The 16,477-nt window shown below is 46.1% G+C and overlaps 1 protein-coding gene across 1 annotated transcript in view; it reads left to right on the forward strand.

Moving 5' to 3' along the window:
- Positions 1-16,477, forward strand: part of SDK1 (sidekick cell adhesion molecule 1) — a 383,801-nt gene that overhangs the window by 337,946 nt on the left and 29,378 nt on the right. The window contains exons 36-38 of the mRNA XM_053957811.1: positions 12,256-12,371; positions 14,059-14,245; positions 14,986-15,123. Coding sequence (XP_053813786.1) covers positions 12,256-12,371; positions 14,059-14,245; positions 14,986-15,123 — 441 coding nt within the window. The remainder of the gene's footprint in view (positions 1-12,255; positions 12,372-14,058; positions 14,246-14,985; positions 15,124-16,477) is intronic.

The following is a 16,477-nucleotide window of genomic DNA, read 5'->3' on the forward strand; positions in this document are numbered from 1 at the left end:
AAAAAAGCCACTAAAACCAACCTTCTTCAAGTTTTGCCAATTAAATGAGCAAAATATACTCAAATGGGGAGTTTCTCTCCAGCCCTGGAGTGCTCTTGAGCTGTGCTTCAGCCAACTGCCCCCTTGGGCAGCCTAAGCAGGTCTTCCCTGCCCCTGACTGATGAGCAGGTGGAAATTCTGGGAGAGAGCAATGGACCAGCCATGAGTAAGAGGCCTCTGTAGCCCAGTTTGCATAGTAAACAGGAAAGCTGGATGCCAGTGGTTTGGATCTTTAGGGTTTTTTTGGTGGTGGGTTTTTTATTTTATTCTACTGATGCAGGAAATACTTTTCCTTTTTTGAGTAGCCCATAAGATCAAAGGCTTCCTTTTGAGTTCTGCCTGGATATTGGCAAAACTCACTGGTGTGGAGAGCAGTTCTTGCCCAAGATGGGAGAGTGGGCTGGGAGTCCTTGAGCTCAGCACAGCTGGGAAGGATGTGCTGCCTGTTCAGTCTGAGCAGAGCCCGTGTCCTTCCCCCACCTGCCTCAAGCATCTGCATCCCTCTCCTCCAAGGCCCAGAAGATCCTCTAACACTGCCTTTTTCGAGCTGGCTGTAGCTCTGCCCTGCTCATTAGAGAACCATGTGCATCTCCTGACAAATGACAGAAAAATTGAAAGCCACCACTTGCAGAAATTAGGAAGGGAGTCGCAGCCCCGCTGGCAAGCCCCCTTTTCGCCTTGTTAATTCATTTAACAGTTCAGCTGTCAGGGATGCTGGCTCTGATTGGGGAGGCAGTGAGTGTTCAGCGAGAGGCTGGGTACTGATATTCATCCCAGCCCGAAACGCAGCTGCTACCAGAGGTGCTGTTCTGCTCCACTGAAATTAAGACTCTGTTAGAGCACCCACTATATCAAGAGCATTATTCTACCAGGTTGCTGTCACTACCTGATTGTGTGGGGCGCTCTGGAGTTCGGGAGACTCCACTACCTGCATTTTAATTAAACAGAAAATCACAGGTTTGGGCCAGCCGTGCTTCACCTAATTTGGGAAGGTGAATAAAGTAAAATGTGGCAATACAAATCCTGTGCTAACGAGCCTGCAGCCTTCAATGATTCTCCCATATACTGCAAAGCTGTTTTGGATGAAAAGTAATGGAATTCATCATTTCTTCCAGCAGCTGTTGCTGGAGTAGAGTGAGTGTGTGCAGAGAAAGGGTGGCAGAAGGGGTGAAGTGCTTCGAGAGACATCAGCCTTTAAACAGGTTGTAAATCCATTTGTGTGAAGAGGGGAGTGATGTGTGTCATTATTACTGATGGTGACATTGGTGACCTTCAGAATTCACAAGAACTGATGAGGCCACGTTGTTGTTGTTGTTGTTCTTTTTAATGATGATCTCTGAGAGCTGGTTCTGTAATGGGAAAGGCAAGGAGTAAAAAGAGCTGGGACACAAATCCCTTTTTTAGAAGTCCTCCACTGAAATGCCACTTTGGTTGTACCATCATCTTTCAGAGAACATTACCTGGTTCTCTCATTTTCTTCCAAGTGAAACTGTAGCTTGGAAAAGAACAGGAATTGGACAGAGTGATGTCTGCTTCTTAACTCTGTCTTCAAAAGCCAAATCCATCTCTTAGTGCAAAGCTAGCAGACACCAAACCAAATTTCTTCCTGTTATATGCAATTATTTTCATCTGCCCTCTGCCTGCAGCTACACAGGTGTTCCTGGACTTCACAAATTTTATTTTATTCACCCCTAGATGACACAGGGAGGGAAGATCTGCTCTGCCACTAATGTCAGGGGAAGCACTTGGAGGTGCCTGGCCATCTCCAGCATTTCACAGGCCAGAAACAGAAACCACCTGGAAAAAAGCTCCAAGACTAAAAATAGTGAAATAGGTTTGGGACAGAAAAGGCTACACTGAGAGAGCGAGCTATGATAAGGACAAAGAAGCCTTGTAAGGAAGCAAAGACTTGACTCCGGGTACTTGGCTCCCCTTTACAAACTGCTTCCAGCACAGAGCTCTTGTCCCTTCTTACCTGGTTATCTGTGCTGGGGCAACATCCCTTTGTGCTGAAGGCAAGGAAGGTTGGCAGGACAAGACTCCTCTGCCCTTGGGTGCTTTAATCTCTTCCTTCAGGCCTCACTCTTTCATGTGTGCACTCCAGATTCCCCCCGGTGGTGTCACCTCAGTCCCTTTCTGGAGAAGGGGGTCCCTCAGCGCTGCCTGGGCCCCCCTTTCTCTTACAGCACAGCAGCTTCATCTCCTCCCCTGCCCCAAACAGCAGAGGAGATGCTGTGTGGAGTCCCCTGTGCCTCCTTGGTATCAGGCTCGGAGAGGAATGCCAAGATTGCAGCACATCCGAGCTGGCAGCCTCCACCCTGCCGCGGCCGTGGCTGCTCTCTCCTGTCTCAGTGGGACACGTGGGCTGGCTGTGCCTGTGCAGATAGCAGCACGCTGCTGCTGGCACAGCTGCAAGAGCTGGGTGGGCAGTGCCATCCCAGATGCCACTGGAGAAGGGAGGAGAAGGATTATCATGGCCATTTCACATTGCAGTAGTCTAAAACCTGTCAGCCTAGGGGACAGTATCTTCCCTCGATAAACAAAAGGGGATGGAGGGAAGCTATTGGGAAATAGAATGGTAAATGAATTATTGGTTTCATGTGCTAAAACTTTAAACAAAGGGCAACTTTGGCACTTTAAGAGCAACAAGCCTTTGAAATAAAAGGGTGTTTGCCTTGTAATTGCTGACACCTCTGGACATCAGCAAGAGGTTCCTTTGGGGGATGGCAGGGTGCTTGAAACTGGTTGTCCTTTTCCCCTCGCCTTTGAATTTAAAGAACCTGTGGAGTTGTTTCAATGTGATGCTCGGTTCTGGATGAGCTTTACCCTGTCATTCTGAGAATGCCTTGCTCCAGGAGTGACACGGGGTTGCCATCCTGTCCCCAGTGTCTTTCTCTCCAAGGAAGAAGGTCTTCTCTCAGCTTGGAGCTAAAGATGCAAGCCGTGTTCTCCAACAATGTGCTAAAAGACAGAGTAAAGTCAGAGCAGAGCAAGAAAGGCAAACTGTAGGAAGATGAAAGGAAAAAAAAAAAAAAAAAAAAGTGGTGAGACATTTCCTGCTTGGTCTGGGAAAGTAACATCTTTCCAGTTTCTCTTGGAATTCAATTCACCTGTATCCCAACAGCATCCCATTTCTGAGAGCAGGATTGGCCACTGGGCACATCCCATCAGTGTTTCTTGGTGGATTTTAAACTTCTCCAGGTTCACTCTATGTACAGGGGCTCAACTAAGGGCTTGTCTGCAGCAAGTCCAATTTGGATTTGTTGTTCCCCTCAATGCAGCTCCACTGGAGGTAGCAGGAATGTTGATAGCATTTGGCTGTGGGTTTTAATCCTGCAGGGCTGTAAAAAATAACAAACTAAAGTGTGCCCACATTAGAGCATTAGTCACTGCTTGTGTGCTACTGGTATTGTTACAATGCTGGGGAGTTATGGAAATTAATTTTCTCTGTAAGGCTTGGCTCCCTTTCCTACTCAAACTGGCTATTTTTTAAGGGTAATTTTATATTCTTAATCTGTTTACAGATGATGTGAAGGTTTTGCTAATTAGACTTCCAGATTTGGTAGCTCAGCTCAGTAGTACTCTTACAATGGCAAGACAGAAAGTAACCGTGCCAGTGTGAGTCTGTGGAAGAAGTGTCCTTAATGTCAACATGTCAAAAAGACATCCCTGCAGCTCTCTGGAGACCGAAATCTAATGTCAAGGCAGAAGGAAGCAAAGTCTGAGAGTCGTAGTGCTGTCAAAGCAAGTTATTCTACCATACAGGAGAAGGAATTTTAAGCGAATGCACTGGAAAGCAGCGTCCAGATTGAGACATAGATTTGATGGGCTTATTTGACATCTTTAATTCTCCATTGACAGTCCAAAGCTCCCTAAAATGATTTGCAATGTTTTCATGCTGCAAGTAAAAGCCGAACGCGCGCCTCATTAACAGCTCATTAAGTTGTTAATATTGGTCATCAGCAGCCTTTGGTACAGCACAATGCTTTATGTAGTGCGGCAGCTCCTGCTTAGCTCGGGTCTAATTGCCTCTTTTTATCACGTCTCAGTGTAGGAAAGATGTTTCTGTCCTAGCAAAAATATCCGCGGTTTTTGATGCGCTGGTCGCTGGCTGTGGCAGGGCCGGGAGCGCTGGGCCGTGATTGCCAGGCAGCGTTTTGCTCTGATGATGAACTCACAACCCCAACCATTTGATGCTGATTTTTTGGTGCCGACTGTAGCCCGAGACGGGCAGGCCCCCGTGCCCAAATTCATCATGAGAGCTCGTGGCTTTGTGCTGCAGTTGTGGGAGGGGAAGGACAAATGAGCTGTTCTGCTGCAGTGCTCCATGGGCTGTGAGAGCCCAGAGCTGGGACATCCCTGCACAGAGCAGAGGGGGGAGAAGCCTGACCGTGGATGCAGAGCTTTCCTGAGCTAACAGCACAGCTACCCCATTAAAAGCAGAGGAATTAACCTTCCTTTCAAAAAACATGAGCACAGTAACCAGAAATTGCCCTGGTAAAGAAGTGGGGAAGCCCCTGGCTGATAACTCATGTTCCTGCAGACACAGGCTGGAGTTGGAGTGCTTTTGACTAAAGGGTTATATTTGCAGCCAAATTCCTATTTTGACTAATTGTGCAGTTCTGCTCTGCTTGCTTGCAGTCATCCTGGGACTTGTGAGCAAAATTTGTGCTGTAAGTATTTTCATATGGGTCTCAACTCCCGTGGCTTTGCCTCCTCTGTACAGCTTTGCTGTGAAGCCAGCTGTGGAGAAACACAGTTGGTTTACTTCTCTGACATCTGTTTGCTGTATCCGTCGTCAATCACAGAACTGGAGGCTTTTCAGGTTGCCTGTTGTAGACTGAAACAGAAAAGTTGCAATTTTTTCTTAAGAAAATATGAATTAGCAATCATGTAAAATATCTTAGCTGCAGCAGTCCAGGCGCTGAGATGGAAAGGGGGTGTGAAACTGTAGTGATGATCTCAGGGATGAAAAAGAAAGAAAGAAAGAGAAAACTCTCACTGAGAGTCAAGAAAATTTAAATGTAATCTTTCTGTCCCCAGGAGCACAAGAACACAGTCTTCTGTGGGCTCCCTGGGGTTCCCTGACCATTGCAATCTGTAAATTCTAAATTAATTCTTCATGGGGGTCAGCTACCCAAACTGGCATTAAAGCCACAGCGAAAGGTTATTCCAGGGGCAGATCTCACCTGTGCCCTTTGACTTTTTTCTGATATAGCTTTTGACATTTGGTAGATGGCAAACCCAGGGGAGATTATTTGATATGCTCTCTTGGCTGCAGTGAAGCAGAAGGATTGGACTTTAGTAGGTGCTGCCATTGCTGTTAGTAGATGTGAAGTGGGTGCTTTTGTCAGCTGCCATGATCTCGTGGTATTCAAGATTCAAATGTATTCAATATTCAAATGTGGCATTAACAAATTATGATAAGCAGAACTTGACTACAAATAGAGGAGGAGGAATTTTGGGTCCTGGAAAGTGTGGGGAAATAATCTGAAATTGGTAATTTTGCTTCTCTAATGGGTAGACTTGTAAGAGAGTGGAGGGCAGTGCTTTCCCCTCCTGTACTGCTCCCAGTGCACACAAGAGAGGATCAGACACGCAGCAGCTCCTCACCATCCCTTGAACAACCTTCAGCACCTCCTGGGGGTGAATCCTGCACTCATCAGAGCTGGCACTGCTCTCCTTACACAACTGTTTCTGCTCTTCAATGGGGAAAACCCCCAAGTGCACGGATGTGAGGGAGAGGGAGCTGCAGGAGCCATCCCTGATTTGCATGGATGTAAGAGAGAGGGGGTTTTAGCTTGCAGGTTCATACCAAATCCTGTCAGGCTCTTGCTGTTCCTGCTCATGGCCCATCTCTGCTGCCTGCCTGTGTGTGATCATACCCTTACTGACATGAAAGAAATAGAGGGAAAAGCTCATTTTATTATTCCTCCCACTTCTTGTTTTAACCACCTGTACACCCTTTCCAGAGGCAGTCTGACAGTTCTGTGAGGGTTTTGTTTTTGGGCCGGGCTCTCTCACTTCCTTGATGGATAATCTCAGTATGCAATGTGATAGCCAGTTCTAGGATTGTGTTTGCTAAGTAGAACTCTGGAATTCAGCAAAAGAAAAATGTGTAATTTTTGTTTGTAGGCTCTTTCTCAGCACTGCTCTGTGAGGTTTGCCATGGTTCTAACCACCCAGATCATGTCTGCCCCATGAAATTCCCAGATTGCACATGGCTCACTCACGTAGGAAATCCAAACCCCCTTTAGAAGATTAGGGATCACAGCAACAGCGTTTTCACCATCACTGGGAGAATTGGTGAGGAACAGGATGAGAATGGCTCCTCAGTTCAAAAAGGGCACTGGCAGGTGAGCCCCTAGACCTGTGTCTGTGGAAATGAGACTCCACTTCTAGTCCTTGTTTCATTTCAGTTTCCAGGAATTCAGTTTGCAGGAATGTCATCTCTCCCTCCCTCCACCCCCACCTCCCTCCTGTATCTCTGCAGGTGCTGAAGATACCTGTGCCAACATTGGGAAGCTTCCCAGTGCTAAGCATAGAAGCTGGGGATGTTACATTTGGGGATCATTTGCAGCTGCTTTAATTTATGTTTCTTCATTACTTTAATACCCTTAAAAAATTGATGTGGCAAAACACAGCTACTGTACTAAATGTGGTATACAGAGGAGAGCCAAGTGTTTGCCTACCCAGGCAAGATGGCACAGAGTAAAACACCTGCAGGTGTTCCAGACTCCCAGAGTTCTCATCCTGACAGCTGTTCTCTTTCTCCTCTTCACCCTTTCGTCTCCACTAAAATAGTTTTTCTATTTTTTGTCTTTCTATTCTACGTTTATTTTTTCCATTTTTGCTCTATCTTCCAGCAGTCATGAAGGTGAGAGAGATGTTTTTCAAGTTCTTCTTGTGTTTGCTTCCACTGGTACATGAGGAGATGTTTCAATTTCTCTTCTACTGTTCTATGCCATCGTGTAAATCAACACATACATCAGCATCCCTTGGAAAGGAGTATTCCCAACTAAAACCTGGCTTTTATAGCTGTTTTAGCCTCCTCCCCCATCCAGTTGAACATCTCAACGATGGGGAGGTCAGATTGCTCCTTTGCTGAGACTCATTTCATGTCTCAGGGTGTCACAAGCCCAGCAGGCAGCGTTGGTGCCAAATTGCTCAGTAAGAGGGCAGGAGCACTCGGGCCCAAATAGCAAATGGAGTGTGTTGGAGGGGTTAAGAGCCACATCCCTGGAATGTGGCTCTGCCTCTCTTAGTGCCTCTGAAACACATCTGAGTAAGCACAAAAAGCGCAGCCCTTGGAAAAAGCTCCGACTTCCATCACGAGATGAAGCCCAGCCCAAAACAGGCAGAAATTAGTGGGAAGTGTGTTTTACATCCTAAATATAGCTTGTGCTGCTCTGTCACAGTGGAAAGCAGCTTCGCAGTAGCTGGTTTTGAAGCACAACTGACTAATTGTTATTGAGCTAATCAGCATCACTCACGCAGCATTCCTGATGGCACCAGGCTCTGCTGCTCAGGGAAGCTCCCTTCCTCCCATCACTCTCTCCCAGACTCTGTAAGAAAATGGCCAATAAACACTGTTTATTTTTGGCCCAATATTCTTCTGTCATGCCACTTTTCCTTCATGCAAGGAGTGACTGCAGACATCTGCAGATCCACCTTTTTGGTCATTCCTGGGAGGTACCATCCTCACATTTCTTCTCTAAGCCTGTACTGCAGGAAAACCCCACTTTGCCTGTTCTGCTGATCACTGCTTTATCTGGTGACCTTCTGTTTGTTGTGTTGTGTTTGGCTTTAGACTCCACTAAACTATTGCTTATCTACACTGTGACTTGAAGGCAGTGGCTGCAGCTGAAGAAGCAACAATCTCCATGTCACTGCAGAGATATAACTTCCATATAGTGAGGATGGTTTGGGTTAGGCATCAAAAAGAATAATACAAGAGTTATTTTGTTAGTATTCTATTATAGACATACCTATTTTGTTTATTTTTATTTTTAAAGTATGGGTGTTACACAAACCCCTATTTAAAGAGCTGTTAAAGTAGTGAGGTGCTGGCAGGGTTTGTGTGGGAATTACAGCACAATCCGGAAAGAAATCATTGATTGAGATTACATGAAAATCTGACCAGCAAGCTGATCCCAGTGTGACCCAGGAGGAGGACGTCTGAGTCCTCTCCAAACCCTTTTAGCCCTATTTTCCATGACTGTGTGTGCCAGGAATCAGTGTGTAAACTTTGAAAGCTCTGGTGTGCAAGATTTCACCATCAGCACAGACTGAACTGAATACTGCTGTTCCTTCTCCCTTGTTGTTAATCACTAGGTAGGGAAAATTACAGCTGATACTCAGAATATGCTGCAACCACCCCTCCATTGTAATGTGGAGACAGATTAGAGGATTTGAGGGCCTGGAGCTGTGTCTTTGTTCTGTGTTTATGCAGCACATTGTGCAATGAGATTCTGGCCTCTAGGTGCTAACACCAAAATGCAAACATATTGACTACCAGGGAATAAAGGCAGGCATGTTCTCCAAGTCATGCTTTGAAGAACTTGGGGGAAACACTTGCTAGATAGAAGAGGATCAGTGGTCTTTACAAAACAGAAATTTGCTTGGGATTGTTTGGGATCAAGCTGATGCACAGGAAATTCTTCAGTCTCTTTCACTGCATATTTCTGTTCATATTTGGCCTGAATCTTTACTTAAATGGCATGTGAGTAGCCTGAAATCTTGTCCCAAACTTGTCTGTGAGTGTCCTGCCAGTGACACTGCCACTGCAGAAACAATTAGAAAACCAGTAGAGGAGAAATCCTCTGCTGCCCAGAAACTGGAGCAGATGTAAGAGCAGTGAGGAATGCTTCACAAAACCAGTTATCAAGTTTGCCCAATGAATCAGAAGGATTTGTAACCTACCTGTGCCACAGAGCATGTGGCAATTGTCACTGGGAAAAGGAATAGTAGCTCCATATTGATGGAAAGCTCTGGGTGCCACACAACCCAGAGAACAAATATCCCAAGTGAGAAGAGTGAGGTGAACCTTCTGCAAAGCACAGAGCTCTGGAGCAGGGAGGCCACTGGGGATTTAAAGCACCTTCTCTTTAAAGGTTAGAAGCATTTGCAAGCTCAAATTGCCTGCAGTGAGAGCAGAGGCTGCTCAGTGCAGCTGGGAAATGAGGGCAGTGATATGTTCAAGTGTGGATTTAGATGTGTAACTTTATTTACGGGCTCATTTTGACAGTCTCGCCACGTTTCTGGATAGATTTGCTGTCTTTACGTGATCCTGCCAACAGCAGCCCAGCCCATATCTGTTACTATTTGTTACTAATTACTACACAACCTGCTCAGTCTTTCTCCTTAGATTTTGGCTGAGAGAGAGTTTCAAGGAGACAATCTCAAAGGTAAATTGAAATCAGATAAGAAATGTTTACAAATATCTGCATGAGATTCCAAGGCAGGATACGTGCACAGAATTCAACTTAATGAGTACACAATTTTTTTTTTCAGGGAAAGTGAAATGCTTTCTACCTGCCAAGAGCTGTGTTTGGACCCTCGGGGGTCTGTGTCACTCCTGTTATAGTTGATAATGTCGCTAACACCTAAAGCAGTGTGAGGTATGCAGCTCTAACCTTGCTTTTTATGTATTTGAGTTTTCAACAGCCATGAAAAATTCCGAGCTCAGTAATCTTGAAGTGCATTCCTAGAAGGTAAAAAGCCTTTTGAATTCACCTTTACAATGCACTTGCTTTTATTGGCACAGGCTATCCATATATTCAGGGAATGGTTTGGGGTTACAAACAGGTGGGGTCTTCAGAGATGTGTTTCCTTCTTTTTGAAGTGTTTCACTTCGCCCTTAACAGAACGTGCTCTCGCACAGAGCCACATCAAGCGTCAGCAGCACTCTTCTGCTGTCCCTCTCTGTCAACAAGAAATCTGTGCTTCGAGGAGGAGGGGCACATCAGCCTTTGAAAGTTGAACAGAGGGACAGACTCACAGGGCACAAAACCAAACAATTTTCATCTTGTGGAGGCTCTGGAGTAGTGAAGAGAAATGTCTTTTTCCACACTTTTTTTTTCATTCCTCCCGTCAAATTTTCCTCCGCCGCGCCAGCAAAAGTGCGGCTCCAGCAGCGAGTGTGTCGGTGCAGAGTTATCACTGGCAGGTTTTAACCACTGTGTTTCTTAGATGTGCTGCATGAAGGGGGTGAGGAAAAGCAGTGGTTTTCTGGCAGTGAGTTGTACACGCCGTCTCCTCTGATGGTCGTGTCTCAGAAGCAGTATTTGTTCCTGGCTGCCACATGGCATCCAAAGAAAAATGCTCTTGTAGGTGCTGCTGCAGACCTGGGTGTTGAGAGCACTGTGAAGCTGTCAGCTCGGGACAGACAGCTGTGTCACTCCTTAGAAAGGAAATACACTGCTAAAGGGACCCCTTTTCCTCTGTGATTGTACATGTTCCTGTTTCTCTGAGCGTGTCATCCTGGCAGATCTCCGGGATGTGTTTTCAGCTTTGCTCTCTGTGATCAGTTTGGCCTCATGCTATGGTTTGTGCTGTGAAATTTTCAAAATCTTGAGGTTTTTGGTCCCTAACAGCACTCCCTTGCACTGAGGGCATCCAGCCAAGCAATGAGCACAGAAGGCAGGGCAATAATCAGACAAGTGCACCCTTGTGACCAAGCTGGGGTTTACTGATGGTCACTGTCACCTCATGTATTCGCCATCCAGCCAGAAAGGAAACAAAAAAAAAACCACAATAAATAAATAGTTTTAACCGAGCCCTGGGATAAAGGCTATTTTCAATTTTACCTTTCACGTTTTAATTGTATAGCAATAATTTTGCAATAGAGTTGCCGATGGCAAACATGCAAAAGACATTAACTTTATTTATGTTTTGGATTATTAATGTGGCTGTTAAAATTCCTCCAGTTAGTTTTGATTGAATTGTTTTTTTGTGCGATTCTGTCGTTTAATGGAGCGGTAAATAAGAATTTCTGATAATGAGCCCAAGCATCTGTCACAACAACCTGGCGCTGGTTATTAACATTTCCATTAACGGCAGGGTGGGCAGTGATAATATGGAAACCACACAGTTAGAACAAAATAAATAGTTGGTGTCAGGCTGAGTGGGTGTTAATTACTTTTTTATTTTATAACTCTGGGGGGAGGGAGTATTGGTAGAAAAGTGTGACTTATGAAGGTCATTCTCTCTTAAGAAAGAAGTCTCCAGAGGAGCAGCTAACCGGCGCTATCCAGTGCAAGCGGTGAATATTTTATCACTTCTATTTATGGCCCAGAAAGGGGCAGAGAGAAAAGAGAACTTTCTCAAGGGGTCTGGCAGAAGGCTATGGCTCTGTGAACACAGAGAAAGGAGAAGTGGAGCTTTTGTCCTGCCTTTCTTTCCCCACTTCTGCAGTTTGACCAGGACACACTTCACCACCTTTTCTGTGAACAGAACAGGAGCTGTTTTGTTAAAACCTGCCAGGGGCTCAGACAGCAGGTCAGGAGAACAGAGTGTCCTCAGTAGCTACTGGGGAGGAAAATCCACCTGCACCAAGTGGGATCCTGACAAAGGGAAGGGATAGAGTGACCCAGAAGCACTCAAAGATTGGTTTTCTAGCACAGCACAATGCAAAGAAGAGATGCCATCAGGAGCCAAAGAGGGCCAGTGTGTGCATGTGGAGGTGTAATCAAAGTGGAGCTAACAAAAAGTCACAGTAGCAAACTAAAAGTCATTCTGTTATACATAAAATATTAATGCATTGATTAGCAGCTGACTGGGTTTGGGGGTAATTTTAGGCAGTATTTTAACCCAAAGTCTTGCTGCTGAGTAGCTTCTGGGCTGATGGTGGCAGGGGCTGCCTTGCTCACCAGGAACAGTTGATGAGGAGCACTGTCCATTGCCAAAGGTGAGCCCCAAACTACCAGGGCACCAAGGCAAAATTTTCCTTTCTTTTTCAAAGCTGCTGGCAGGATTGAGTTGATTCAGTGTCTAAGCCAGCCTGCGTGGAGCAGAGCACAACCACATCCCAATGCTCAGCTGCTCCCCACTCCTCTTGTGCCGAGACATCCCAATGATGCAGATACCCCAAGGCTGGCTTGTTGGTGACTTGTGGCATAAACAGAGTCTGTCCTGGGTCCTCCTGCAAATGAAAAAACTGGCTATAAGCTAATTCTGCTTGTCACTGTTAATTCTTCTGTCCTCCTTCCTCCCTAGCACCGGCGCTGGCCCCACAGAACATCCAAGTCAATTCCCTTTCTGCAAGCCAGCTGGAGCTCACCTGGGACCCCCCTCCTGCCGACAGCCAGAACGGGATCATCCAAGGCTACAAGGCAATCCTCCCATTTCTACTGTTTCCATTTATCTTGCTTGGCATTGCTATTTACTTGTGAGAGAGCTCTACAAAGCGCAGTTGCCCTCACCACATAAGGCAAATTAGAGCAGTGCTCAGGCTGCAGTAGGGAACAGCAGCAAGTCCCAAAACCAAAAGAAAGAGAATGAGATTGGGAAGGGGGAGGAGAGAAAAGGGAGACTGTGTCATTATTTATGGAGAAGGAGTGCATGGGGGAAACAGGGGATGCAGATAAGGAGGCTGCTCCAGTTAGGCAGGCAACATATCTGCTCCAAAAAGCAACACAGCTACACAAGAGCCAGGAGCAAGAAATGTATTGAAGAAAATTAACTGAGCTTTCCCTCCATCAAATGCTACAAGCCTTTAGGAAGAGCAGAACTTTCTCCCAGCTGGAAGTCTGAGCCAGGTCAGATTTTGGAAGCATTGCTTCATTTCCTTAACTTTAACAAAATTAAATCAGAGTATTAATTGCGTTTGGTTTGCAGGAGATGAGCACGTTGCGGAGACACGCTGCTCAGCATCTCCAGCATGAGAATGGACCCTCAGAGAGTGGGAATGGGCAAGTCTACAAACACTGGAGCTTGGCTTGGGTTCAGTGTCTGGCTCTGCCTCTCTCCATGAATTTAGATCCATAAGTGAAGGAAAGCCAAGCCAATGTGAATAATCTGGCATCCCTTCTTGGCAGTAACGAGCATCCTTATATATCAATCCCTGTCCTTTCCCTTTTGTACGTATATAGATGGCTTCAGCAGCTTGGCTTAGAGAGTCAAGGTGGAGCCTTGCCTTGGCTTGTTCCCTCAGCTCTCTGGCTTGCTTTGGCCTGTTGTAATGCTCTCACTGCCAGGCCTGTCCAATAAGTAGGGCTGGCACCAATTTCCCGCTTGGAAACAACTTCTCCGAAGGCTAATTTTATAGCATCAGGGTAAAAATTATGTAATGGAAGAAGGGGGACAACCACCCCAAGGAACTGTAGGGAGAATCTTTGTTACCCTCTTCAGGAGGGCATTTTCCTGGCTGTGCTGTGAACACCAGTGGTGTGAGTGCTGTGTGTGCAGAGGGGAGTTATGGACCATCACAGTGTGTCAGGATGCCAGTGCTGACAGGCAGCTTGCATTGCAGGGAGTGTTTAAACTGACCTCTCCTCAGTGAACCCTGGAAGCTCATACCTGTTGTCATTAAGCCATATTCTTCAGCTCTTGCTCTGTTTTTGAGTGATGTACTCAGCTACGTGGCCACTGGACTCAGGGGAATTTGCTAAGGAAAATATTTGTGCTAAAAAAACTGAATATCTCAACTAATGGAGGAGTCCAGGGCAAGGCTACACTGTCTTTCTGGTTGTTTTGTAGCTGCGGTGGCCAAATACTTTCTAGGTGTAGGATATAGTACAACACATGACAGGATGAAGGGAATGCCCTCCAGCTGTGCCAGGGGAGGTTCCAATTAGATATTAGGAAAAATTTCATCACAGAAAGCGTGGTCAGGCATGGGAGCAGGCTGCCCAGGGAGGTGGTAGAATCACCAAGCCTTGAAGTGTTCTGAAGGCGAGTGGATATGGGACTTGGGAACATGGTTTAGTGGCAAACCTGGGGGTTGATGGTTGGACTCATGACCGTAGAGGGCTTTTCCAACCTTAATAATGCTGGGATCCTGTCTCGCTGTGCCAACAGATTTATTACTGGGAGAGCGACACCCTGAACGACACGGAGAAGGTGAAGGTCCTTTTCCTCCCTGAGACAAGCGTGCGGCTCAAGAACCTGACGAGCCACACGCGGTACCTGGTCTGCATCTCCGCCTTCAACGCGGCCGGGGACGGCCCCCGCAGCAGCCCCGCCCAGGGCAGGACGCACCAGGCGGGTACGGGACCGGGTCCTGCTCACCTGGGCACAGCCAGGGGAAATGGGGCATGCAGGAGGGCAGTGCTCTTTGCATTTGCATTGCAGCGGTCCTGAAAGTGGAAAAAAAAAAAAAGGATCAAATAAGTGGAGTGTGAGGAAAGGGAGGGATACGGCTGAAATGAGAACGGAGTGGCAGAAGGGCCAGTCCCTAAATTAAGTTGGTCCAGAAGGAAACAGTCTGTGGCTTTGTTTCTGGTTTCTGCTACCACACCTGGAAATCAGAAGGAGCTCATCTCCAGTGCCTGGAAGTTGTCCTGATGGTCCTGGGAAACAATTAGCATGCTTTTTAGAATTCCTCGCTGTTCTTTTTTTTTAAGCTGGATCAGCAGCCTCCCAGTCAGGCTGAGCAGTCCCTATGCTGGATGTGCTGGGAGTGCTCTGGCACAGGGTGAAGGCAATGCCTTGGGTGGTGGCTGTGAAGGGGAGGTGGCTCCCACTGCACCCTTCTGGGGGCCAATCCCTTCCATGCCCTCTCTCCCTGTTTGCTGTGGAGGTTCAGTTTTGCAGCTGACTGGCTGTATTTTCAGGACAGGCTGCGTTTCTGACTGATTACGGGACATTTGGATACAACTGACAAATCCCATTCTCAGCTTATTTCCTTTAGATTTAGGCTGGGCAAATAAAGCAATGTTTTATAATATATATGTATATTAGATTGACTCCTGCTGCTGCAATTCAATCTGTGTGCAATCCTTTCAGCACCCAGTGCTCCCAGCTTCCTGGCCTTCTCTGAAATCACCTGCACTACCCTCAATGTGTCTTGGGGCGAGCCAACAGCAGCAAATGGAGTCCTGCAGGGTTATCGAGTTGTCTACGAGCCTCTGGCTCCTGTCCAGGGTAAGAAAGACCTCTGATCATACATATTCATGGGGAAATGACACAATGGTGCTGTAGGACCTTTCATCTCTGCCCAATTTCCTACTCACTCTCTGCTGTTTTCCAAGAGAAACCAGGTGGCAAAGGGTAAATAAAACAATTCCACTTTTGCCAAAATGCTTCAGTGAGCCATAATATTGTGGAATATAGCTTTTGTCTTGTCTTCTCTCATTTTCTTGCACAAACTATAGGCTGTGTGATTTGAAAAGTCATTTTACAGCCATCATTACCTGGTCTGGGCGAAGAGGAAGCTCAGCCTGGGAGTGCCTGATTGTCTCCACACTTTGCCTTTGAAACTGCTGAGTCGGCTCCATCCCAGAATACTTGTCAGGCACATTTGTGTTGCTTATCACATCATGTGTCACTTCTGTTATCACAGAGATTGCCCAGGCATCAGATGTGCTGGTCATCACTGGCAGCACCTCTGCTGTGACAGGACAGAGACGTGGCTGTGTCTCTTCACACGGAGTTTTCAGGCAGCATTTTTAACCCAGCACCAGAGTTCAGTTAAACCACAACAATGTGCAGGACACAAACGTTTCATTAATTTGCCAGAACAGCAACAGAGAAGGATTTGGCAGTTTCTCTGAAAACAAATGTAAATTCATTCCAAAGGTGAATTAGAAAAGATGACATAGTTTGTGGATGGCTTTATTAATATTTTTATATTCCTGGTAGATTGCCAATAGTTCAATAGGATGTCCAGCTTTGGCAGCATGACAGCAAGGAGAGTAATTTCAGCCATTGCCAATCCATTTTAAACACTTTTCCAAAGAAATAAGGATATCAATCACTTGTATTTGCTTCTCCTGTAAGGAATAATGATCTATATTGTCTGAATATCCATGTCTCATGCACAGAGAAAGTTAAACTCAGGATTGAGAACACCAGAATAAAAGCACTGTCAGCCTTTATGGCTGGCAGGTCTGAGCACAAAGAGCTAATACGGAAGCATTTCTGATTCTGACCAAGAAATGTGCACAGGGTATATAGGAGGTTCAGGCTGGTTGGGCATTTCCTCCCTTTTCTTCATTCCTACACAATGTTCAAGAATACATTTTTTCCCCCTGAAAATATGGAAGTGTCAAATCATGTTTTCTCTGCATGTATTTGACTTAACATCCTTCAGAACCTTTGTTGTCTTTTCCTCTCTTCCCCACCTCTGCCTGTGCTGCCCCTTGTCAGCTTGTCTCTCCTTCCCCTCTGGAGGGTTTCTGATGTGAGCAGGAAGGTTATGGAGGGCTCTTCCTCAGATACAAAATGCCTACATTTATTTTCCAGTCTTTAGCCACCATTTGCTCTTGTGCCAGCATTT

The sequence above is a fragment of the Vidua chalybeata genome, chromosome 16 (assembly GCF_026979565.1).
Source record: "Vidua chalybeata isolate OUT-0048 chromosome 16, bVidCha1 merged haplotype, whole genome shotgun sequence".
Taxonomy (NCBI): Eukaryota; Metazoa; Chordata; class Aves; order Passeriformes; family Viduidae; genus Vidua; species Vidua chalybeata.